We start from the raw sequence: 27,850 nt of genomic DNA on the forward strand, positions 1-27,850 counted from the left end.
TATATCCCCAAGGTCCAGAATGGTCACTTGCACATAGCAGATATCCAATAAATACCTATTCAATTAAGTGAACGGGTTCATAAAAAGTAGAGTACAAGGTAACACAGCCTAAGTGCCAAACGATAAAGCAACTACAGCTGACCCTGAAACAACAGGAGGTTAGGGGCATCTACCCTTTAGGCGGCCAAAAATCCTTGTATAGCTGGCCCTCCACCCTGGTAGTTCCTGCATATCCATGGTTCCACAGCAGCGGATTCAGCGAACTTTGGATGGTGAAATACTGTAGTATTGACTACAGCAAAAAATCTGCGTTTACGTAGACCTGCACAATTCAAACTCGTGTTGTTCAAGGATTAGCTGTACTAAAAATATTCTCTAAACACTCTTCATATTGGAAATGGGGCTTAAGCTAAATCTGAATAAAGAACATATAAATCTGAAAGAGTAACACAAACCATGAGGTGCTGGAAAGACATTCCAGAATGCAAACCTTTTTGAGTAATGATTTTTAAAAGAGAGAGACAAAGAAAATAAGAGATATGGCTTATGTGCAAAGCAAGAGTACACTATTTTGGTTGAAAAAGATCAAATGGATAGGAAATATAAATAGCCTAATGGAGAGATAATGGAGAGATCTGAAATGTACTACACACAAAAATGAAAAATAAAAGAGAATGTCTCCAACAAATCAATATTTTTAGAAGCCAGAAGCAATACTATGTAGAATGCTTTGGTCAAAGGAGAGACCAGAGGTATAATATTTATTAGGAAAGTCCCTTACTGCAGTCACCCAAACATGAGGTGGTGAGGTGATGGAGGTCTGAACCAGGGTAACAACAGTACAGTATCAGGAATTAAATGATTTTACATAGATTTAAAACATTACACAGGATTTATGAAATCAGATGTGTGCTAGGAAAGTGAAGACAAGAGTGAAACATTCAATGAAAGGTGAATCTACATTTTTAGACAATGTAAAGCAGAGTTTGGATACAGAGAAGAAGGTTGACTCAGTCTGGGAGGAGAAGGATGACTGAGTGATAGGTCACCCAGGTAAAGAGATGAGCAAGAAATTAGACATGAAGACGGAGAAGGCAATGGCACTCCACTCCAGTACTCTTGCCTGGAAAATCCATGGATGGAGGAGCCTGGTGGGTTGCAGTCCATGGGGTCGCTAAGAGTTGGACACGACTGAGCGACTTCACTTTCACTTTTTACTTTCATGCATTGGAGAAGGAAATGGCAACCCACTCCAGTGTTCTTGCCTGGAGAATCCCAGGGACAGAGGAGCCTAATGGGCTGCTGTCTATGGGGTCGCACAGAGTCGAACGTGACTGAAGAGACTTAGCAGCAGCAGCAGCAGACATGAAGACTTTTAACTGTGAAAAGTACCAGGCTTAACTAGAGATATAATTAAATAAAAGGAATCAACTGGAGTGAGAGGGCTTAATGTGTAACTACCGGGGAAAAAAAAAAAGTATAATCTGGGCAACAATGATCTGACCAGAGAACAGAAGTAAGATCACAAGAGATTGAGAAAGGAATAATCCAAAAAGAGAAAGAGAACAAAGAAGCTGAGAGAGAGAGAGAGAGAGCTGAGATTAGTATAAAACTGAAGAGAGTAGATGTGGCCTGTACAGAAACATCAAAGTGAATAAGGGATAGGATGACCATATTAATGAATAAGAGCTGAGAAAGGGGTTTCTTTTGTTACTAGTGGTTGGTTGGTTTTTAATGGGAAAACATGAAATGGCGCTAGCAAGAATATTATCATACGTATAATGGACTTAGGTCTACCTGAAATTAAGAATCATTGCTTATAAGCTCCATGTGAGCTGCAATCAGTCCTGAATATTCATTGGAAGGACTGATGCTGAAGTTGAAACTCCAATACTTTGGCCACCTGATGCAAAGAACTGAATCATTTGAAAAGTCCCTGATGCTGGGAAAGATGGAGGGCAGGAGGAGAAAGAGACGACAGAGGATGAGATGGCCGGATGGCATCACCGACTCAATGGACATTAGTTTGAGTGAACTCCACAAGTTGGTGACGGACAGGGAGGCCTGGCGTGCTGCAGTCCATGGGGTCGCAAAGAGTCAGACACGACTGAGCGACTGAGCTGAACCCATATCTGCCTGTTCTCCACAGTGCCTAGGAGGAATGCCAAGTATTCAATAAGTACCTAAGGTTTCAACCCAAAGTCTTGAAAGCAAAAGCACACTTTTTTTTTTCAATTCACAACAACAAATTTTCTATGAGATATTGGCAACCTTGGTAATTTCATATTTCAGTCTTTCTGTGCTCATTCTCACTTAGCTGGTTAGCTATAAGAATCTAAGAAGTTTATTTTTTGAAGGAAAGAAACATGTTTAGTGATAAGGAAATCAAAACCTTTTGTGCTACATTCTAGATAACTGAAGCATTTCTATTTTATTAAAGAAGCAGAGTTCAAAAACGTCTGCAATCATAACACATTGGTAATGCAACTATAAATAAAAAGTAGAATGCAAAGCAAAGATGACTAGATATTTTACTTAAAATAAGATTTACCTTCACAGGAGAAATACTTGATTTGTTATCTACTTAGAAGGAATAAGAAGTGTACATAAAATGTTAAGGTATGGGCTTAAAAAAAAAATTGTTACATTACCCTGATGATTGTAAAGACTTCTTAGGACATGATGCCAAAGACACTTGGTATATGCCAGTCAGAGTTTAACACACAAACAGAAAAGAAAACAAACCTATAAGCAAAACAACTAAAATTCTAGCACCATTTGCTGCAGCTATCATCAGGCTGCTATTATGAGGCCAGTAACATCCTTGAAATAAGCTCTGTCAGAATTACATGGCAGGGCTCAGGCAATGCTCTGAACACAGACTTGCTGCTGCTACTGCTGCTAAGTCACTTCAGTCGTGTCCGACTCTGTGCGACCCCATAGACGGCAGCCCACCAGGCTCCCCCGTCCCTGGGATTCTCCAGGCAAGAACACTGGAGTGGGTTGCCATTTCCTTCTCCAGTACAGACCTAACTTGCTCTAAAAGGCTCTTTCCAGTGGAACTCATAGCAAGAAGCAAGAGACAGATACACTGTTCCTCTATATACCAACATAAAGATGCAGAAGCAGTGGATACAGAGGGCTGACTATACTACGCCATATTATATGAGCATCTTCGGACTTTGGTACCCATGGAGAGGGGAGGAGGCAGGGGGAATGGTCCTGGAACCAGTGCTTTACAGACAGTAAAGGATAACCTTAGTACATTACAATGACAAACACTGTGCATATCAAAGAAGTGTAGGACACAAGACTTGCCCTTAAGGACACAATTTAGTTGGGAGACAAGATATACATATACATATATATATATATATATATATATATACACACACACACACATATATATAGATAAATTTATTTAATACATATTCAAATAACAATGTAACCTAATACATGAGTCGTTCATTTAAGAACCATATATTAAGCAACTGCTATGTGCAAGTCATTCTGCTGAACTTAGGGAAATAAGAACACCCTTAAGGTGACTCACAATCTAGTGAGGAAACAAATATGCAAAGTATGAGATATGTGGTATAATCAAGACAGAGCAAAGTTTTCACCACTAATCCTCTCTCAACCAACCCTATGGATTAAGCAGTATTCTCCAGTAACTTTGTGAAACACTGCCCAAAGCCTAAGGTATACTAAACGTTCAAAGCTAAAGTATGGTGTTGTCTGTAGTTTACTCATACATGTTGGTCAACCAAGAGCCAACTGGACTTTCTCCCAAACCTGCTGATGTCGGTTCCACTTGGTACTTTGATCAGGTAATTCAATTAAGTATCATATAAACCAACAAAATATAGGCATGAAGAGAAAGACTACACTGAATGCTTCAGAAAGACAAGACAAAGGAAACCTACTAAAAAACACCAGGTTTTGTCCAATTAGATTTGGATGAACTGTCAAAGACTGGGGAAAAAATCATTTAAAATCTATGGTTTTGCACTCAGTGTGCTTTACTCAAAGAAAACCATGGATTTCCCTGGCAGTCCAGTGATTGAGACTCTGCACTTTCCCTGCTGGGGGCACAGGTTCAATCCCTGGTCAGGGAACGAAGATCTCACATGCCAAAAGGCCAAAAAAACCCTAAAATCAGAAATCATTAATACATTATAATTGTAGCTTATTCAAGATTGACAACACAGCACTCCAATCAGCATTTTAAAACACAATAGTGAAGGGTCAGTGCGCTTGTTTACACGGACAAATGACCGTTATGTTTGTATTTCTTTCTACTTACCATGCCCAGGCAAAGTTATTCCTTATTTCACCTCTCTTCTCATCTGTGAACTGCTGTCCTTTAGTCACTAGGTCATGTATGACTCTCTCGCAATCCTAAGGAATGTAGCCAGCCAGGCTCCCTCTGTCCATTGGATTTCCCAGGCAAGAATACTGGAGTGGGTTGCCATTTCCTTCTCCAAGGCATCTTCCCAACCCAGGGATCCAAACCGTGTTTCCTGGGTCTCCTGCACTGGCAGGCAGATTCTGTACCACTGAGCCACCAGGGTTGTTAATTCACCATCTATGAATTACGGAATGATTATGAATATCTACACAGGTAGTTTTGCAAAGGTTAATAAAAATTATACACATAAAGTGTTTAACACTGTACCTGGCATAGGGCAAGTGCTCAATAAATAAAACTATTATTATTTTTGGAGAGTAAAGAAAAGAAAGAGAGCAAAGAGCAGATACAGTGCTGGGTTCTATTACTGGGACCAGGGCACCTTCCTCCCTGACTGACTACTCTTTCCAGTTCAGTAAGGGAGTTGACCCAGGTCCCCAGGCTCCTTCTGCTCCCTCCTTTTAGCGTATGAATCCACATTCCTCAGGAGCAGGTTTTATTTGTGCCTGTAATTCCGGCTCCTTAGCTCACTGCTTAACTTTCTCATTTAGAAAGTATAAACAAAAAAATTGAGAACAAGTCCCAGACTGGGCTGTAATTTTCCATCAGGTGAAACTGGTATCATCCTTTAGGAATTTGACATCATGTTTATTTCTCCTAACTAGATATGCTGGTATTGGATCCAACTTCCGTCACATGTAAATGAGTGCTAATAAAACATGTGTGTGAGGTAATGAAACATCCTTCCCCCTCCCCCCCCGCCCCTGGCACTTTCTTTGGATCCCTAATGGAGTTACGCGAGAATCTATTCACCACACCCAAAATACCGATTCCACCCAACCTTATTCAATATTTCCCAAAGCTCACCTGAATTCTAGGGCTTCTACTCCCTTATTTTTCTCCCTATCTTATCTCCAAAACAAAATACCTACTCATTTCGCCTTTTGCCATACTACTGCTAACCAACACTATGACAAATTTTGCCTCGTACCTATCAGTATTTTCTAGTATCCATCATCTTGTTCAGATAGGGTGTTTTTATAATAAACGTTAATCAGCATTTAAGTTTGCCAAAGAAAGTGATTTTTATTTCCTCAAATACTTTACTGCACAAGAGCAAATACATGATTGACATATTATTCTGTTCAAATATAGCATATGTAAAGTAGATGAGCTAAGAATAACCTAATAAGTAAAGCACTACACAAAAAATGATATATGATCAATAAACACAAACTACATTAATAAATATATATACATAGAACTTAATTAGGCTATTCTCACAGCAAGCTGCAAAATATCCAAATTTGCATTTTTTAAAGAGAAATAAACACAGTATTTCAACATTTGCTACACAAAAATAAATAAAAATATTAAAAAGAAAATACAGTGATACATTATTAAACATATTCGAGGAACACAAACTGTTAAAGACTTTTCCTGAACCCCTTACAATATAATTGTTTCATTACATTATACTACCTGAAGAAAAGATTGAAATAAATGATAATTTTCTTTAAATTATGACAGCTATTCAAAGCATACTTAATCAGGTAAATATTATAATTCATTTGTCTACTTCAGATCAGAAGCAGTTATTCAGGGAGAGGGATCAATAAAAGGAGACAATGAGGTATGGAGAACAATGGCTCAGCTTGAGTACTGGGACTCCTGAGTTCTAAACTAAATATACACGAACTCACAGAATGCTCTATTTACTTCCTCCCTCTGGCTCCACAGGGCTTCCCTTCTGGCTCAGCTAGTAAAGAATCCGCCTGCAATGTGAGAGACCTGGGTTCGATCCCTGGGTTGGGAAGATCCCCTAGAGAAGGGAAAGGCTACCCACTGCAGCATTCTGGCCTGGAGAATTCCATGGACTGTACAGTCCATAGGGTCGCAAAGAGTCGGACACGACTGAGTGACTTTCAGTTTCACAGGCTCTAAAAGATGGAACAAAGTATGAGACTATATACGTTCTAAGGTCCCTTGCAGGTTAAAATATTATTAGTTGTCTATCCTGGTCAGCCTTAAAGTTCTACAATAGTTAAGTGCTAAAATGAAGACTACAGAAAATACATCCATTAGGAATTAAAAACAGGTGAATGTGTGTGCTCAAGTCTGTGACTCCTATCTGCCTATACCCACCTCAACCCCTCTGAGCCTTTATCTATCCTTTTCTACCAGCTTCCCAACTTCTCTTTCCTGCCTCAGGTTTCTCTCCCAAACTACAATTTTCTCTGTTGTATCTCTAGTCTGCAATGCCTATAAGTTATTACCACCTGCTACTACCATCTCTGGCTGCATCGTATTTCATCTACCATCAATTTATTGTCCCTAAATCACTTACTAACAGGGCAAAGAGAATGTAAGCAGTTACTATGCCAAATGGATCACTTAAACTAGTTCTTGGCTTCTAAAATATGTTTTAAACAATGCAATCAAATGCATTCTATCCACAGAAATTTCAACCAAGAAGAGGAAACCACTTATTGGACACCTATTGGTCATATACTTTGCATATTTTATCTTTTTAAAACCACACAACTACTCTGCTTGGTGGGTATATTATCTATAATTTACTAATAAAAATGAGGTCCAAAGAATTCTCTGGTGGTCCAGTGGTTAAGACTCTGCACTTTCATTGCCGAGGACCAGGGTTCAATCCCTGGTTGGGTAATTAAGATCCCAAAAACCATGTGGCCAAAAAATAAATAAATAAAAATTTTAAAAATAAAAGTAAAAGAATAAAAACAAGGTCTGGAAAAATTTAAACCAGAAGTTATGGAGCTGTCTGACTAAAAGGCACATATTTCCCACTGCCAAATTATGATGGTCAATAGACTACTTTATCAAAATGTTGACCAAACCAAGAAACTCCATCAAAAGTATATATAAAAAAAGTGTAGCTGACATCAAGCACACAGTAGGCTGACAAAGGGAAACCAGTCCCAATTTCATGGGTTTTCAAACATCTTTCAAAGGCTGATTAGCAAAGGGGTTTGCTTTAAATTCTGCTTAAATTACCAAAGTTTGAGGAAGTAAGTATCCTTCCCCCCAAATACAAAGAAAAGTAGATTTAGTTAATAAGTAATATTTAGGGCTAAATGGGCACATCTCCTGATAAAGAAGTACTATCAGTGATATTTCTCTACAAATAATTATTAAGGTCATTTTTTATCTGTCAGTTTTAGAAAGTAATATATGAGAATTTAGTGCTAGTAATGATGTCATGGAACAGCTCTCCTAGATAAAATATTTCCAGAATCACCATAAGCAAAGCTGGTAAGAACGTAAGGAATTATTTGACCAAAACTGAAGGGAAAATGGGAACCCAGTGAGGTAAGGGAACAAAAGCCATTTTTCCCTGGGTGCTGACCAATCAGAACAAATTTGAGCTATAGTTTGGACAGCTCTGCAGAATCCAAAAGACAAAATGTAAAGACCAGAACCATCTAGCATACAAAGTCTTAACTGTAGCAAAAGGGAAAGGGGCAGGGCACAAGTTTTGAAAGAATGACACAGCCCAGGGACACAACATAAACCGATTAGAATCAGATGGGTCCAAGAGGGGCAAACAAGTCAACTCTGATTAGACCCTGATCCTCAACCAGCTAAATGACACATCCAAAGGTGCCATGACAGTTCTGAGGACTGTCAAAAGACCAAGGAGTGGGTGGTGGTCCGATTCCTGGAGATCTCCACCCCCTACCAAAAGTAGCTGGAATAACCCCCTACTCATTAGCATATGAAATTACCCAGTCTATAAAAACTAACCATGCCACATCTCACAGCCCCATTCACCCTCTGCGAGGGTCCACACTCTGTCTGTGGGGTGTGCTTCTCTCTGAATCTGAATAAATCCACTTCTTACCTATCACTTTGTCTCTCACTGAATTCCTTCTGCAATGAGACATCAAAAACCTGAGCTTCATTAGGTCCTAAAACCAGGTACCATGGTTTTAGCTGGGTTCAAGTCCCAGCCACGTGGATTCAAGTCCGAGTCTGAGGTAAACAGCTTCATAATAGGCACATATATTTACCTAAGACCCTGAAGGGTTTATACTCTCAAGGCAAAGGTGACACAGAAGTGACAGATGTGATAGTTGCTCAGTTGTGTCCGACTCTTTGCAACCCCGTGGACTGCCAGACTCCTTTGTCCATGGAATTCTCCAGGCAAGAATACTGGAGTGGGTTACCATTCATTCCCTTCTCCAGGGGATATTCCCAACTCAGGGATCAAACCTGGATCTCCTGCACTGCAGGCTGATTCTTTACCATCTGAGCCACGAGAGAAGCCTGAGGCAGAAGTATATTGGCACTCAAAACTTCACAACCAAAATATGTGTCAACTACTTGGGTGGTCTAAAACTCCAAGCAAGGAATTTATTTCAAAGTGGTTCAGTCTATATAATGCCTGCAGAAACAAAGGCAAAAACTTTCTGTAGGAGATACCTTTATCTGAGACCGGATTAGTCTTATACTTTCTCAAGGACAGTGAGCAGCACACAGATATCTAAGCATACAAAGAAACAAGTCATCATGAGCAGGAACTGGCAAAAGCAACTGACCACAGAAAGGGCCCGACCAGATCTCACATATACGAAGCAGAGAGACATCAACTTTGAAATAACCGTACTTATTCGGTTTAAAGAATAAAGGGCAACCTCAAAAAGATCTGCAGGGAACAGGAAACTACTAAGAGACGCAGCAGCTGTGTGTTAGTTACTCAGTAGTATTTGACTCTTTGCAACTTCATGGACTATAGCCCACCAGAGGCTCCTCTGTCCATGGAATTCTCCAGCAAGAATACTGGAGTGGGTAGCCATTCCGTTCTCCAGGGGATCTTCTTGACCCAGGGATTGAACCTGGGTCTCCTGAAATGCAGGCAGATTCTTGCAGAAGACTTATAAATGGAACCAAAACTAAACTTCAACAATAACCAAAATTACAAACCCACTGGATAACCTTAAAAAAGTAGCTTCAACTTTAGAGGGAGCCTGGTCTACAGTACATAGGGTCGCAGAGTCAGACATGACTGAAGTGACTTAGCACATATGCACAATGGACTGGATAATAAATCAGAATAAACTATCCAGAACAATGCATGTAGTGATAAAAATATGGAAAATCTAAAGCAGATAAAGAAAGCTGAGAGACATGTAATCAGAGACCCAAATGGAAAAGATGATAAGATAGAGGAGAAATCTAAAAAAATAATGACTGAGAATTTTGCAGAACTAATAAGATGTCAAATTAGAGACTCAAGCTTAACAAAGTCCCAAATAAAATAAAATAAAATCTATATTCTGATACAACATTATGAAATTTCAGAACACCAAAGTCAACAGGAAATCTTAAATGTAGCTAATAAAATAAGCTTGAAAACAATATATCAAAAATAAAATTAAAAAAAAAAAACAATATATCAGATCAGATCAGATCAGTCGCTCAGTCGTGTCCAACTCTTTGCGACCCCATGAATCGCAGCACGCCAGGCCTCCCTGTCCATCACCAACTCCCAGAGTTCACTCAGACTCAAGTCCATCGAGTCAGTGATGCCATCCAGCCATCTCATCCTCTGGCGTCCCCTTCTCCTCTTGCCCCCAATCCCTCCCAGCATCAGAGTCTCTTCCAATGAGTCAACTCTTGACATGAGGTGGCCAGAGTACTGGAGTTTCAGCTTTAGCATCAGTCCTTCCAAAGAAATCCCAGGGCTGATCTCCTTCAGAATGGACTGGTTGGATCTCCTTGGAGTCCAAGGGACTCTCAAGAGTCTTCTCCAACACCACAGTTTAAAAGCATCAATTCTTCGGCACTCAGCTCTCTTCACAGTCCAACTCTCACATCCATACATGACCATGGGAAAAACCATAGCCTTGACTAGACGGACCTTTGTTGGCAAAGTAATGTCTCTGCTTTTGAATATGCTATCTAGGTTGGTCATAACTTTCCTTCCAAGGAGTAAGTGTCTTTTAATTTCATGGCTGCAATCACCACCTGTAGTGATTTTGGAGCCCAGAAAAATAAAGTCTGACACTGTTTCCACTGTTTCCCCATCTATTTCCCATGAAGTGATGGGACAGGATGCCATGATCTTCATTTTCTGAATGTTGAGATTTGAGCCAACTTTTTCACTCTCCACTTTCACTTTCATCAAGAGGCTTTTTAGTTCCTCTTCACTTTCTGCCATAAGGGTGGTGTCATCTGCATATCTGAGGTTATTGATATTTCTCCCAGCAATCTTGATTCCAGCTTGTGCTTCTTCCAGTCCAGCGTTTCTCATGATGTCCTCTGCATATAAGTTAAATAAACAGGGTGACAATATACAGCCTTGACGTACTCTTTTTCCTATTTGGAACCAGTCTGTTGTTCCATGTCCAGTTCTAACTGTTGCTTCCAGACCTGCATACAAATTTCTCAAGAGACAGATCAGGTGGTCTGGTATTCCCATCTCTTTCAGAATTTTCCACAGTTGATTGTGATCCACACAGGCAAAGGCTTTGGCATAGTCAATACAGCAGAAATAGATGTTTTTCTGGAACTCTCTTGCTTTCTCCATGATCCAGCGGATGTTGGCAATTTGATCTCTGGTTCCTCTGCCTTTTCTAAAACCAGCTTGAACGTCAGGAAGTTCACGGTTCACATATTGCTGAAGCCTGGCTTGGAGAATTTTGAGCATGACTTTACTAGCGTGTGAGATGAGTGCAATTGTGCGGTAGTTTGAGCATTCTTTGGCATTGCCTTTCTTTGGGATTGGAATGAAAACGGACTTTTCCAGTCCTGTGGCCACTGCTGAGTTTTCCAAATTTGCTGGCATATTGACTGCAGCACTTTCACAGCATCATCTTTCAGGATTTGGAATAGCTCAACTGGAATTCTATCACCTCCACTAGCTTTGTTTGTAGTGATGCTTTCTAAGGCCCACTTGACTTCACATTCCAGGATGTCTGGCTCTAGGTCAGTGATCACACCATCGTGATTATCTGGGTTGTGAAGATATATAGAACATAGTAAAATCTCCATGTCTATTCAGCTCAGTTCAGATCAGTCACTCGGTCGTGTCTGACACTTTGCAGCTCCATGGACCACAGCACGCCAGGCCTCCCTGTCCATCACCAACTCCCGGAATTTACTCAAATTCATGTCCATTGAGTCGGTATAGCCATCCAACCATCTCATCCTCTGTCGTCCCCTTCTCCTCCCGCCTTCAATCTTTCCCAGCATCAGGGTCTTTTCAAATGAGTCAGCTCTTCGCATCAGGTGGCCAAATCTATTGGAGTTTCAGCTTCAACATCAGTCCTTCCAATGAACACTCAGGACTGATCTCCTTTAGGATGGACTAGTTGTATGTCCTTGCAGTACAAGGGACTCTCAAGAGTCTTCTCCAACACCACAGTTCAAAAGCATCAATTCTTCAGCACTCAGCTTTCTTTGTAGTCCAACTCTCATATCCATACATGACTACTGGAAAAACCATAGCCTTGACTAGATGGACCTTTGTTGGCAAAGTAACGTCTCTGCTTTTTAATATGCTGTCTAGGTTGGTCATAACTTTCCTTCCAAGGAGTAAGCGTCTTTTAATTTCATGGCTTCAGTCACCATCTGCAGTGATTTGGGAGCCCTAAAAAATAAAGTCTGCCACTGTTTCCACTCTTTCCCCATCTATTTGCTATGTCTATTGCTTCAAAATAAAAAGGAAAATGGTAAGTCACATTAGTGTGACTCTACCTTCGAAGGTTCTAAGGACCAACAAAGATGTTTTTAAAAAGTTAAAAAAAAAAAATAACCATAAAGGTACCTGGAGATTTAAGTGACAGAGCTTGTTTGAAATGTATTTCATTCTTCGTCATGTAACCCCTCTCTGGGCCTCACTTTACCTGTAAAAGACGGTTGTAGGTGATAGCTTCCAAAGTTCATGCCAGCTGAAAGATTACTATATCACTGTAGCCTGCCAGATTCCGCTGTCCATGGGATTCTCCAGGCAAGAATACTGGAGTGGGTTGCCATTCCCTTCTCCAGGGGATCTTCCCGACCCAGGAATTGAACCCAGGTCTCCTGCATTGCAGTCAGATTCTTTTTACCAACTGAGCTATGAAGGAAGTCCCATGCCAGCTACTATATCAGTTATTCAGAGAGAGGTGATTCAAACTATAATATTCTACTGCCTAAAAATAAAATGCTACATGTCATCAAAAAGAATAATAGAAACATAACAGAAATTATACCCTAAATTCTATAAAAAGCCATTTGTATCTGGAACATCAACACAAGTGTTGAAATCACCAAACTACAAACATAAACACAAACTTGGGCAAACTCCAGGAGATAGTAAGGGACAGGGAGGCCTGGCATGCTGCAGTCCATGGAGTCTGAACAACTTAGTGACTGAACAAAAACAACATACATAAAAACAGAAAAGGACAACTAAAGCAGTGGCTCTCAAACCTTGGAAACCACTAGGAAACTCAAAAGAGTACTAAAGCCATGGACCCTGATTCTTAAGATTCTGATTTAAATGGTCTGGGGCGTACAGGTCAGGAAATGAGTATTTTTTAAAGTTTCTAAGATTTCACCTAAAGTTGAAACACACTGAACTAAAGTGACAAATAGTAAGCTATGTTTCAAAGGAGTAAAACCTCTGTAATCTTTCCAAAATATAAAGATTATAAAGTTATCAATAATATAAATAGAATGAAAAATGAACCTGTTTACAAAATTATACCATACCACAATAGGGTTCACCTGGGTCCAAGTTTAAAGGAAGTGGTTAAAGGGACAAATGATATCAAAGATTAGTTTTATAGCGTGGTTGGTAAATGTATACAATTTGTTATCCAAGAAGTCATGTAAGGTTAAGACAAACATATTCAGAAAAATTTAGGTAAGTTCCAAAACAACAGACACACACTGGATTACTAAGAAAAGCAAGTACATTTCAAGTATGCAATCAGTATTTTGAGGCTGACACTGAAGGCCATAATTCACTCTTCCTTAAATGTCCAAGCGCCATCATCAGACCCAAAGTACTAGACTGCATGGTCCCAGGATGGCACTTACTTGCTCTAGCCTTAGAAGAGTTACAACTGAAGATTCTGCTTTTCTGGGACAAGGAGATACATAAGAGTACAAACTTAACATCACACACTTGCTACCATTCATTTACTCAGCACTTTATGTTATGTACTAGACTTCTACTAGGTATTTTTAAATATCTCATTTAATTCTCATCAGGTAGTTTATCAGCCTCACCTTAACACATGAGGACACTAAGTTTCTGAAAGGTCAGAATTATGGTAAACATATTTAGCATGAAAGAAAATAGAAAGCTTAAAGCAAAGATTTAAATCCAGGTCTGTGCCATGTTGTCTTTCATTGTAATTGTAAATAACACTTATAATAACAAAAAATAAAGTGAGGTTTTAAGAGTTTATTTTGTCCATTTAAATGCTCAGTAAACCTTCACAATAGTCTATGAAGCTGAGTCAAACTTTAATCCCCTTTTCCTCAGATCTCACTTCCTATCCTTCGACACATCTTGCTAGCCCTACCTTCAAAAATGTATTCTGAATCTATTATATTTTAAGTATGTATCACATGTGAGTATGTTATCTGGTCACTATCACTCTAGTTCATCTCTGGCTTAGAGGATGAAAATAGCCTCTAACTAGACTTTCTGATCTGTCTCCCCTCCCAGTCTATCCTGGATCCTTGCAAAGGGTTCCACTGAAAGATGGTGTCACTATTCTGTTCAAACATTTCCACAGCTGCCCATCTTGCTGACATAGAACTATAGTCCTTACAATGAGAAAGGCCCAATACCTCTGACATCATTTCTTCCATTCTCCTCCTGCACTCCAGCCACACTTGCCTAATTACTCCTCGAACATTCCGAGCATATTTACCCTTCCCCTTACTGTTCCCCTGATTAGAATATTCTTTCCTCAGATTTCACCCTTTCAGGTCTTTGCTTAAATAGCACCTTAACAGTAAAGCCTTTCTTCCTCACTCTACCTTCTCAAGCACTCCATATTCTCCTTATCCTACTTTATCATGGCACTTACTACCATCAAACATTTTATCAATGTATTCATTTATTTATTTGGCCACCTGATGGAAAGAACTGACTCACTGGAAAAGACCCTGATGGCTGGGAAAGATTGAAGGCAGGAGGAGAATGGGACAACAGAGGATGAGATGGCTGGATGGCATCACCGGCTCAACGGACATGAGTTTGCGCAAGCTCCGGGAGTTGGTGATGGACAGGGAGGCCTGGCAGGCTGCAGTCCATGAGGTCGCAGAGTCAGACATGACTGAGCAACTGAGGACACACGCAGAGCCTCCACACCACATGCCCTAATACTCAATCGTATCACCTTTTTCGTGCAATTCAGCACTTCCAGGTAGACAGCAGAACCTCCCCTACCACATACAACCTATCTTATGTGGCCAAAATAAGATACAACCTATCTTATGTGGTCAAAATCTAGACACAATAATTACTATTTTTTACTTACATGCTTCTTTCCCAGAAATCAGTAATTTTCAAATACTGAGTCTTGGATTCTCATTACCTCATTAGTTCTTTCTTCCTGCTCTTCTCCTCATTAACCGCTAGCTCTCCTCTCTTATACTATTCTAAGAAAAGTTAAACCCCCAAAATGATAAATTCTGATTCTACTGTATTTTGTTTGTTCTATCACTCCAACTAGACTGCATGTGTCTTTGAGATCATCTAACATAATGTGTCATACACAGAAAATTCTCTCAAATATTAGATTCATATTCTATCTCCAATTTCTTTCACAAATACAAAGCTCAGTAGTAATGTTGACCATTCTTTTCCCATGAATTACATATGAATGGTGGTGGTGGTGAGGCAAGAGGGGGATTTCCACAACTAAAAAGAGAATTTTATACTAATCAACATGGGCAAAGGGGCAAAAAAGGACCAGTAAATTTTTGGCACAAGGTAGCCAGTTCCTTACTCCCCAGATCTGAAGGAGGGAGGAAGTCATGTAGGCAGGCCACGAAGATGAGAACTTGGATTGCCTTTTACAGCTGGCCCTGGCAACTTGAAAGAGCAGGACTGACAGGTTCCTCAAGGGACAATTAGACCTAATCTTAAAGGTATTTCTGTTGAGTCTGGTATTAGTCTGACTTAGGCAAAGATATAAAAATAAAAGGAGGATACCAACTAATACACATTTCATTATCATCATTCATTCAATTCTTATTTCCTACTGTTTTTCTAGAAAAATTCCAAAGGCAAAAGAAAAATAAAAGAATATAATAAAATTTAATGATTCTGATGTAAACAGAGGATTTTTAAAATATATTTTCAATTACACTAATAAGAGAATCAAAAAACACAGATTCCTACAAATTCTCTCCTTCCAACAGAATATACTTGTTCTGTTTAAAAGTCACGGCACATTTTCGAAGGATGCGTAATTTTAACTGGAGCTCAAACCAAAAGAGTGCGTGAACATGTAGTATTCTTAATATGATGAGCACCAATAGGAAATCTACCCAAAGTTTAACATTTGCCATAAATAACCCAATTAAGTAGTGTGTGTATGTGTGTATATATTCTGGGGGGCTGGAGGAGAGAGGGCACAACTAAAGAGTAACTACAGCTACAGAGAAATTAAAAGTTAAATATGGGGGTGGAGGGAGAGAAGTTAAGATAGGTTGGAAATTTTCAGACTTCCCAGGTAGAAAGGTAAGAACTGTTTTGTTTGTTTTTGAACAAATTAGTGTGACTTATCTTACATTCCCTAAACTGGATAAGAAGTTAAAATTTAAGCTGCTGCTGCTGCTGCTAAGTCGCTTCATCGTGTCTGACTCTGTGCGACCCCAAAGACAGCAGCCCACCAGGCTCCCCTGTCCCTGGGATTCTCCGGGCAAGAACACTGGAGTGGGTTGCCATTTCCTTCTCCAAAAATTTAAGCAGCTACATACAAAAATCATTATCCACAACTGTACAATGGTTAAAGTTAAAGCCTGCCTTTAATACTTCCTTGAAGTCTGAAATCCACAAACTCAGTTATGGAATGCATTGCTGGTTCATTATGAGAAAAATTACAAATATCAACAGACTAGGTAACAAAACGGTACCAATGAAAAAGTTGCCAAAGAATATAAACATGTAACTGTATAAATAAGCAGAATCTCAGAAACTATAGATCACACCCTCACTTCATTCAACTTCTCAGAGGCCTTCCCTGACCACTCTATCTAAAACAGCTGCCCCATCATACTCTAAGGGGCTTTTCCCAGGTGGCTAAGTGGTAAAGCATCTCCCTGCCAACGCAGGCTCAGGAGACTGGAGTTTGATCCCTGGGTGGGGAAGATCCCCTGGAGGAGGAAATGGCAATCCACTTCATTATTCCTGCCTGGAAAAATCCCATGGACAGAGAGGAGCCTGGTGGGCTACAGTCCATGGGGTCGCAAAGACTCAGACACGACTGAGCACGATCACATTTTACTCTTGTATCCTGGTGTATTTTTCCCAGAGCAGTTACCACTATGGATCAGCATACTATATAGCTTCATTTGCTGCCTCCCAACTAAAACATAAGCTCTATGAGGACAGAGGCTTTGTCAGTTTGGTTAACCCCCAAGTCTACAGGCACAGTGTTACCACTTAATAAAGATGCTGAATATAGGATGAAACCGAAGTTCAGAGAGTTTGTTAAAGGATTTCCTCAAGGTCACAGAGCTGGCAGCAAACACAGTCTGTATCATAACCCTTTCTACTTGCTCTTTCCACAACCACTTCCACTCCACCAAAGCAGTCTGGTCCATCACACGATTCCATTTAACACGATTCTATTTCTTTTCTTTTTTTAAGTGCCAAAGAAAATACATGCTACCAAAAACAGTGGCACAGTGGGTAGTATTTTAACTTTAAGTATTTCACCAACCAAAACTATACTCAGATTTCACAAGCATACAGGATTAGCCAGTAAACAGAAAGGCACAGACACTCAGAGTTTTCTAAGTTCTTTGTGAAATTGGTGAATGCCTTGGAAGTTTTAAGAACAGCCACTGAAACCTACTTACCAATTCAGAACTGCCTGCAAAGTACCAGTCTCACTCTCAGCCTTCTAAGAGCCCACAGTAGTTCCTCCCTGGATACACTTTATCTTGCAAATTATGCAAGGAAATGTAACCAACTTTAAAGCTCCTTTTAGTTTCCTGTTAAAGTACAAGTCAATCTCACAAAACCCTGAACAGAAAATTAACCCGTGGGAAGTTTTAGATTCTGAGAAGAGGAAATCATCTCTGAACCATCATCTGGCAGTGCTCATCTAGGTCCTTCATTCAAAATCCAGGAATCTGAAATACCTGAGAGAAACGCCGGAGGGGGCGAGGGAGAAGGAAAAGAAGAAACATTTACATTTTAAAAAAGCGAGCTCATACTCCTAGTAACACTCTGGCCCAACAGCAGCTTCTTGCTTAAAGTCAAGGCCTCACGGACACAATTTCTGGTTGTCTTCTTTGATCACCTTCCTTACAGAGAGGCGCCAACTGTCAACACCTTTTACGGGGACCATCTCTAGACTCAGGATGGGACTCCCCAGGACAGGGGATGATTGCTTATCTCGCAAAACTACTGTAAGCCCAATTAGTAAACTGAAGGGAACACCTAAGACGTGGAATGGCAAAAGAGTTGAAATGAACCTGAGAGTTAAGAGTGGAAAGGAGCAGATGAAGAGGTGCGAGGAAGGTAAACAACGTATCAGGGGCGAGAGAGAGAACCCGGGTCGAGGAAGTGGGGTCTGCGACAGGCAAAGGCGAAGGGAGGAGGGGGACGAGGTTCGGGGTGGGATGGGCAGGAGCAAAGGGGGAGGGGACGAGCGACGGCTAAGCAGGGGAGGGGGAAGGGTCTGGGGCGGGGCGGAAGGGAGCGAAGAGGCGGGATGAAGAGGGCCAGGCCGGGAGGGTCTTTACCTGCAGCTCCGCCCGCTCCACTTCCCACTGGGCTCTCTCGACCTCGAACCGGGCCCACTCATGCTGCAGGAAGTGCAGGATCCCCGGGAGGCTGTACTGGGCTCGGGCCGCCCCCGCCGCAGCCACCCCATCGCCGGCCGCGGCAGCCTCCGCCAGAGGCCCGAGACCCTTGGCACCACCGGCGGCCGGGTGGTTGTTGCTGAAGAAGACACCGGGACCCGCTTGCTCGTCCATGGCGGCCGCAGGAACCGGGGAAGCTGCCCAGGCGCCCAGGAGCGGAGGCAACGGCGGCGGGCAGCAGCGCCTCCTCCTCCCTCCGCCGCTCCCCGCCCACACCCCAGTCAGCAGGGAGCAGCCGCCTGGGCGCGGGGGCCGGCCGAGCCCGGGACGGGCCGGGAAATGGGTCAACTGCGGCGCGCGGGAGGCCTGGGGCTTGCTGGGAAATGTAGTCGCGGGGCGGGGCGCCGACGAGCGCGGCGCGGGCGGCCTGTGGGGCTGCGTTCGGACGGGGCGCGAGCGCGGCCCCGCCTACAGCCCCGCCCCTTCCCGCGGCGGTGGGGGCCGCCCCCTGGCGGAATGCGCGGGTTTCCTCACTGAAGGGGCTGGGCACCCGTGGGCGGTGCTCTGGTCTCCCTCGCACGCGGAAGTTCTTGGGTGGCGCTCGCTGTTGCACACACACACACGCACACAGACGGAAGTTAGCGCGTTGAAATGTTAGCCCGAGCTGCACATCTTTTGGAGCTTCCTGATAGTTCTGATAAGAAACAAGCTCAAAGCAAGCTTCGCCAGTCCAACCCCGGGACCGGGGTTCTCCAGCCACCACTCTCAGACCCCTTCTGCTCAGACTTCGGTGATTCTCTGACCCTAGACACGGCTCGGTTCTGTCCATTTCCGTACGGCTGTCTTTCCTGCCTTTCTTTTTCTCTTAGGGTTCAATCAAACCTGTTGCCTGACCAGTTCTCAGGGAGAAGGAACTCTGATCATCTCTCCACAGAACTCTACACAGCAACTTCCTGCTGCTTCCAAATTCTGTTTTGTTGATACCTCATTTGAAACACTACTCCGCTGAAGTCCTTTACCCTTGGTAGTTAATCTTGCAGTAAATCCTGTGAAAAGTTTTGGATATCCAAGGCTCTGTCATTTCGATCTCATTTTTCCTCATTCCCGAGCAGTTTATACTCATTTCAGTGTTTGACTCTTAAGTGCTATCACTGGGAATATAAAGATAAATGACACAATTACCGTCATCAAAGAGACTGGCAAAGAGAGAAAAGAGAAATGTACAATGAATTCTCACAGTGCCTGAAACTACCTGAAAGAACAAAGTCCCTTTCTCCGCCCTAGAGCTACCTTAGGTATTCAGACGCTTCTCCCTTTTCACTTACTTGTCCGGTTCGCGGTTTCTTCCATGGTTCACTTGCAAACTGGCGTTATTGTTACCCTACGAAAGACACACCGAAGTCGTTTCAAGTGTGTCTAACTGTTACCCTTCTCTCAAGTCCTTGAAATTATGTCACTATAAATTCACACTACTAAATGATAATGAAAGGAAGGCACCTGAAAAAAATATTAACAAATGAAGATTAAGCACTTATTTTGTCCCCTTTGCAAGTCATTTGTAGTTCTTTTGTGGGATGGAGTTCTGGGATAACAGACCTTATGGCCATGAGAAAATGTAAAGATACAGGCTGGTGAGTGACAAGTCTGGGAAGGGCATCCTGTTCCTGTGCTCCCCTCCCCCTCTTCCCATTGCTACTTGTGGAAAGGACAGGAAACACATTGTATCTGCGCTGGTAGCAAATAGATGGCTAGCTCTCTTCTTCCAGTTACAGAATGTTTCTGTTTTATGAATTCATCCTTTATTGGAATAAAAGTTTGATCCAAGCCTGGCCAAATTCCCTGGGTCGTAAGTTGTTTTAGCTGTGTCTTTTGAGATACTGCCCAATCCTTTCATTTTACAGTTTAGGAAACTGAGTCCAAAGAAGTTGAACTTGTTCACAGTGAAGCTTTGTGTGAGTGGCACAGTCAGAACTAGAAACCAGAATTCTTGATGGCTAGTTCTCTAATCTTTCCATTAACAGGCCGCCTCTTCTCTTACTTCTCAGATCTATCAGAGTTATCAAGGGGACAGTAATGGAACAATGGCATATTTTTTCATCTGCAGGATTTAAGTAATCTTACAGGTTTTGAATGTTAAAAGCTTTTCCCCCTAATAAAAGACATGTCTGACAATTCCTTTAAATAAATTTATAACATACTATAAAACATGATTACATTTTTTTAAATTTTATTTTTATTTTTTAACTTTACAATATTGTATTGGTATTGATTACATTTAATGCTAGCTGTTTAAGAATCCATAACACCTTTAGCTAGATTCACCAAGAAGAGAAGACTCAATAAAATCAGAAATGAAACAATTATGTGTCAACAAGTTGTACAACCTAGAAGAAATGAACACTTTCCTAAAACATACAAGGTATTAAGGCTGAATCAGGATGAAACAGAAAATTTGAAACAAGCGATTACTCTTAATAGTAAGGAGAGTGAATCAGTGATCAAAAAACCTAATAAAAGTCCAGGACCAGAAAACTTCCCTGAAGTTTTTTGTTTGGTTTTTGGTTTTTTCTTTTGCCAGGCCACACAGCATGTGGGATCTTAGTTCCCCAACCGGGGATAGAACCTGTAGCCCCTGCACTGGAAGTCGCACTTCACTGGTGAATTCCACCAAATACACAAAAAAGAATTAATACCAATCCTTCTCAAACTCTTCCAAAAAACTGAAGAGGCAGGAACTCTTCCAAACTCATTTTATGAGGCTAGCATTATTCTGATGCCAAACCCAGACAAGAATGCCACACAAAAAAAGAAAATTATGGGCCAGTATCCCTGATGAACATAGGTACAAATACTCCTCAACAAATTTAGCAAATCAAGGTCAATAATACATTAAAAAGCATCATTTACAGTGATCAAGTGGGTACATCACATTGACAAAATGAAGGATAAAAACTATGATCATCTCAATAGATGCAGAAAAAGCACTTGATAAAATATATGATCCATTTATGATAAAAGCTCTCAACAAAGCAGGTATTGAGGGAATGTACCTCAACATAATAAAAGCCGCTTATGACAAACCCACAGCTAAGATCATACTAATAGTGAAAAGTTAAAAGCATTCCTCTAAGATCAGGAACGAGACAAGGATGATCACTGTTGCTACTTTTATTTTACATAGTGTTGGAGGTGCTAGCCAGAGCAGTTTGGTGAGAAAAAGAAATAAAATGCATCCAAGTTGTAAAGGAAGAAGGAAAACTGTCACTATTTGCAGATGCAAGTTTGTGTGCTTATTCACTCACCATAATACTATATATAGAAAACCCTAAAGACTCCACCAAAAAAGTTAGTACAGTAACAATAAACAAATTCATTATTGTTGCAGGTTAAAAAAAAATAAATATACAAAAATTGGTTGTATTTCTATATGCCAACAATGAACTAGCAAAAAGAGAAATTAGGAATCCCATTCACACTTGCATCAAAAAGAATAAGATACATAGGAATAAATTTAACCACGGAAGTGTAAGACCTGTACATTGAAAACTATAAGACATTAAGGAAAGACACTGAAGATCACACAAATAAATGGAAAGATATTCCATGCTCATGAACTGGAAGAACTAATATTGTTAAAAACCACCCAAAGCAATCTACAGATTCAAGGCAATCCCTATCAAAATTCTAGTGTCATTTTTCACAAAAATAGAACAAATTTTCCTAAAATTTGTATGACGCCACAAAGGAACTTAAATAGCCAAAGGAATCCCAAGAACAAAGCTAGAAGCATTATGCTCCCCAATTTCAAACTCTATTACAAAACTGTAGTAATTATACTAGAATGGTACTGGCATAAATACACATATCAATCAATAAAATAGAGAGCCTAGAAATAAACCCATACATACATGATCAACTAACTTATAACAAAGGAGTCAAGAACATATAACGGGGGAAGATTGTCTCTTTGATTAATAGAGAATACAGGGAAAACTGTACAGCCACATGCAGAAGAATGAAACTGGGCCACTAATTTACATCATATATTACAAAAATTAGCTCAAGGTCGATTAAAGACTTGGACTGCTGCTGCTGCTGCTAAGTCACTTCAGTCATGTCCGACTCTGTGCGACCCCATAGACGGCAGCCCACCAGGCTCCCCTGTCCCTGGGATTCTCCAGGCAAGAACACTGGAGTGGGTTGCCATTTCCTTCTCCAAAAAGACTTGGACAGAAGACCTGAAAACACAGGTGATGAGTTCCTTGATATAATTCTTGGTGACGATTTTTTAAATCTGCCAGCAAAAGTAAAAGCAAGTAAAGCAAAATCAACAAGTTGGGACTATATCAAAGGAAAAAGCTTCTGCACATTAAAGGAAATTATGAAAAAAATTAAAAGTCTGGTACTAAATGGAAGGAAATATTTGCAAATTTTATATCTGATAAGGGCTTAGTATCTAAAATATACAAAGAACTTATACAACTCAACAGTAAAAAACAATCAGATTTGAAAATGAGAAGAAGATGTGAATAGACATTTTCCCAAAGAAGACATATACATGGCCAACAGACATGTGAAAATATGTTCAATATCCTTACTCATCAGGGAAATGTAAATAAAAACCATAATGAGTTATCACCTCACACCTGTGGCTATAATCATAAGGACAAGAAATAAGTTTTGGGAAGGACATGAAGAAAAAGCAACTACTGATGGAAATATAAATTGCTGCAGTCACTATGGAAAACAATATGGAGCTTCCTCAAAACATTAAAACTACTATATAATATGGCAATTCCACTTCTCGGTATTTATCTGAAGGAAATGAAATCACTTTCTCAAAGAGATATCTGCATTCCCATGTTGATTACAGCATTACTTACAATGCCCGCAACATGGAAACAACCTAAACTGTCCATCAATGGATGAACAGATAAATAATAAGTAGTGCAATGGAGTATGACTCAGCCAAAAAAAAAAGAATGAAATTTTGCCATTTACAACAACATGAATAGACCTCAAGGGCATAATACTAAGTGAAGTAAGTCAGACAGAGAAAGATGATGATGTGATCTCTCATACATTCATGCATGCATATATATATATATATATATATATAGTGCTTTAGTTGCTCAGTCATGTCCAACTGTTGCAACCTCATGGACTGTAGCACACCAGGCTCCTCTTTCCATGAAATTTCCCAGGCAAGAATACTGGAGTGGATTGCCATTTCCTTCTCCAGGGAATCTATTTAAAACACACACACACACACCCCCCCACCACCTCTGCCAAAAAAAAAACAATCTCATAGATACAAAGAACAGATTCATGGTTGCTACAAGTGAGTGGTAGGAGAAATGGATGAGAAGGGTCAAAAGGTGAAAAAGAAAGAATTTATAGATCGCTTGAACTATCATATATATACAACAGCACTGATTTAATTCTTAGTTTAACCTTAGTGAAGTGAGGTCGCTCAGTTGTGTCCGACTCTTTGCGACCCCATAGACTATACAGCCCATGGAATTCTCCAGGTCAGAATACTGGAGTGGGTAGCCTTTCCCTTCTCCAGGGGATCTTCCCAACCCAGGGATCGAACCCAGGTCTCCCACATTGCAGGTGGATTCTTTACCAGCTGAGCCACAAGAGACGCCCAGTTTAATCTTATAATGCTTTTAAAGGACTTTATTTATACACAAAATAGTATTTATGATCTACAATGTTATACAACATTATGATCTAAAATGTTACATCAAACTATTATGAGTGGTTATATTAAGGTGGAATTCTGAAGAAATTTACTTTTCTCTTTCCCCAAAAATATCTGGTAATATTTCTTTTCTAATTTAACAACAACAACAAAAAAAACACACACACATTAATTTAAAAAGAACTTCCTTTAGACTTTTTTGTCCTATGTTGCTTTAAGAAAATAAGGACCATGAATCTCATCACTTCTCATCCTTCACTGAATCAAATCCTGAAATTGTTAATTTTTGAGTGTGAGCTTACCCATGATTTGTTCTCCTCCGTATCTTTCACATTTTCTGTTCTCCATGAATTTGTTTAAGTACATGTTTTATCACATAAGTACAGAAAACCTCAAAAGTGCCAAGTGAATACCTAAAGGAACTTTCACAAAGTGAACAATTACATGTTTAGTAACTACCATGAACATCATGAAACTGAAAATGGCAGGCATCCCAGAGTCCTCTCTTGATGTGCATTTCATACACGACAGCAAAAAGTGTTTTCGAATTTCAAAAAAAATGTCCTGAGAACATTAATAACGAAAGGACAAGGTATGTGTAATGAATTGAATCTAAATTTTATTCCTCATTTTACAATTTTGTAAATTGAAAATCTTGGACAAATGATTTAACTTTTTTTAGCAGTTCTCTCATTTTTAATATGAGAATAGTATTTAACTTATAAGGTAATTGTGAATATTAAACGAGAGAAAAAATGTAATTCCCTTACCATAATGCCTGACATATATACTGAATAATTATACTTTTTACTGTATTAGAGTTCATAAGCTTAACTAAAATAATACATGTAAAAATCATGATTATAGGGGCTCAATAATCACTCTTTTCTCATCCCCTACTCAGAACTTTAATTCAGCAGTTAAAATAATATTTTTAAAAAAGTAATGTCTGTGTTAAACCATAAGGTCTTTAGATCTCAAGTTGTTGCTGATAGTTTTCCAATCATTTCATTTTGTGATTAATAAAGCCTGTGACACAAAAAAATAGGGTTTTCCTTCCAAGCACAGAGAGCACCTGCCAAGATGTTGATTTATATATTAGTATAATCAGTTTACGGAGAAGGCAATGGCACCCCACTCCAGTACTCTTGCCTGGAAAATCCCATGGGCAGAGGAGCCTGGTAGGCTGCAGTCCATGGGGTCACTAGGAATCGGACACAACTGAGCGACTTCACTTTCACTTTTCACTTTCATGCATTGGAGAAGGAAATGGCAACCCACTCCAATGTTCTTGCCTGGAGACTCCCAGGGACGGGGGAGCCTGGTAGGCTGCCGTCTATGGGGTCGCACAGAGTCGGACATGATTGAAGCGACTTAGCAGCAGCAGCAGCATAATCAGTTTAAAGAGAGAAATTATGAAATACTAAAAGGTTATTTAGATAATTGGACTGTTTGTTATTTTTTGGTTTATGTGCTCACATGCTAGGTTACTTCAGCCGTGTCTGACTTTTTGCAACCCTATGGACTGTAGCCCTCCAGGCTCCTCTGTCCATTGGATTCTTCAGACAAGAATGCTGGAGTGGGCTACCATGCTCTCCTTCAGGGGGTCTCCCTGACCCAGGGATCGAACCCATGTCTCTTACGTCTCCTGTGTTGACAGGCAGGTTCTTTACCACTACACCACCTGGGTTTATATGTGTGTGCTTTACGGTGGGTAAGGATTATTAGAAAACTAACCAATCTAATCAAATGGACCACAGTCTTGTCTAACTCAATGAAACTAAGCCATGCTGTGTAGGGCCACTCAAGACAGATGGGTCATGGTGGAGAGTTCTGACAAAATGTGGTCCACAGGAGAAGGGAACAGCAAACCACCTCAGTATTCTTGCCTTGAGAACCCCATGAACAGTATGAAAAGGCAAAAAGATAGGACACTGAAAGATGAACCCCCCAGGTCGATAGGTGCCCAATATGCTACTGGAGATCAGTGAAGAACTAACTCCAGAAAGAATGAAGAGACAGAGCCAAAGCAAAAATAATACCCAGTTGTAGATGTGACTGGTGATCGAAGCAAGGTCCAATGCTGTAAAGAGCAATATTGCATAGGAACCTGGAATGTTAGGTCCATGAATCAAGGCAAACTGGAAGTGGTCAAACAAGAGATGGCAAAAGCGAACATCGACATTTTAGGAATCAGTGAACTAGAATGGACTGGAATGAGTGAATTTAATTCAGATGACCATTTTATCTACTACTGTGGGCAAGAATCCCATAGAAGAAATGGAGTAGCCATCATGGTCAACAAAGGAGTCCAAAATGCAGTACTTGGATGCAATCTCAAAAACGACAGAATGATCTCTGTTCATTTCCAAGGCAAATTATTCAATATCACAGTAATCCAAGTCTATGCCCTGACCAGTAACGCTGAAGAAGCTGAATGGTTCTATGAAGACCTACAAGACCATTTAGAATTAACACCCAAAAAAGATGTCCCTTTCATTATATGGGACTGGAATGCAAAAGTCAAGAAACACCTGGAGTAACTTTCAAATTTGGCCTTGGAGTACAGAATGAAGCAGGGCAAAGGTTAATAGAGTTTTGCCAAGAGAACACACTGGTCATAGCAAACACCCTCCTCCAGCAACACAAGAGAAGACTCTTCACATGGACATCACCAGATGGTCAACACCAAAATCAGGCTGACAATATTCTTTGCAGCCAAAGATGGAGAAGCTCTATACAGGCAGCAAAAACAAGACCAGGAGCTGACTGTGGCTCAGATCATGAACTCCTTATTGCCAAATTCAGACTGAAATTGAAGAAAGTGGGGAAAACCACTAGAGCATTCAAGTATGACCTAAATTAAATCCCTTATGATTATATGATTATAGTGAGAAATAGATTTAAGGGACTAGATCTGATAGAGTGCCTGATGAACTATGGACGGAGGTTCATGACATTGTACAGGAGACAGGGATCAAGACCATCCCCAAGAAAAAGAGATGCAAAAGAGCAAAATGGCTGTGTGAGGAGGCCTTACAAATAGCTGTGAAAAGAAAAGAAGCAAAAAGCAAAGGAGGAAAGGAAAGATATACCCAATTGAATGCAGAGTTCCAAAGAATAGCAAGGAGATATCAGAAAGCCTTCCTCAGCAATCAATGTAAGGAAATAAAGGAAAACAACAGAATGGGAAAGACTAGAGATCTCTTCAAGAAAATTAGAGATAACAAGGGAACATTTCATGCAAAGATGGGCTCAATAAAGGACAAAAATGGTATGGACCTAACAGAAGATATTAAGAAGAGGTCGCAAGAATACACAGAAGAACTGTACAAAACAGATCTTCATGACCCAGATAATCACGTTGGTTTGATCACTCACCTAGAGCCAGACATCCTGAAATGTGAAGTCAAGTGAGCCTTAGGAAGCATCACTATGAACAAAGGTAGTGGAGGTGATGGAATTCCAGTTGAGCTATTTCAAATACTAAAAGATTTGCTGTGAAAGTGCTGCACCCAATATGCCAGCCAATTTGGAAAACTCAGCAGTGGCCACAGGACTGGAAAAGGTCAGTTTTCATTCCAGTCCCAAAGAAAGGCAATGCCAAAGAATGCTCAAACTACCGCACAATTACACTCATCTCACATGCTAGCAAAGTAATGCTCAAAACTCTCCAAGCCAGGCTTCAGCAATACGTGAACCATGAACTTCCAGAT

General features: G+C 40.5%; 1 protein-coding gene across 3 annotated transcripts in view; it reads right to left on the reverse strand.

The window, feature by feature from the left end:
• Positions 1 to 18,710, reverse strand: part of STRN (striatin) — a 121,077-nt gene extending 102,367 nt beyond the window's left edge. For 2 of the 3 annotated variants that reach the window (XM_059891358.1, XM_005212644.5), the window contains exon 1: positions 18,368 to 18,710. In XM_059891358.1, coding sequence (XP_059747341.1) covers positions 18,368 to 18,601 — 234 coding nt within the window. In that variant the 5' untranslated portion in view covers positions 18,602 to 18,710. The remainder of the gene's footprint in view (positions 1 to 18,367) is intronic. The other variant, NM_001206104.2, reaches the window with a different exon arrangement.
• Positions 18,711 to 27,850: the final 9,140 nt, after the last annotated feature.

Source organism: Bos taurus, chromosome 11, assembly GCF_002263795.3.
Source record: "Bos taurus isolate L1 Dominette 01449 registration number 42190680 breed Hereford chromosome 11, ARS-UCD2.0, whole genome shotgun sequence".
NCBI lineage: Eukaryota > Metazoa > Chordata > Mammalia > Artiodactyla > Bovidae > Bos > Bos taurus.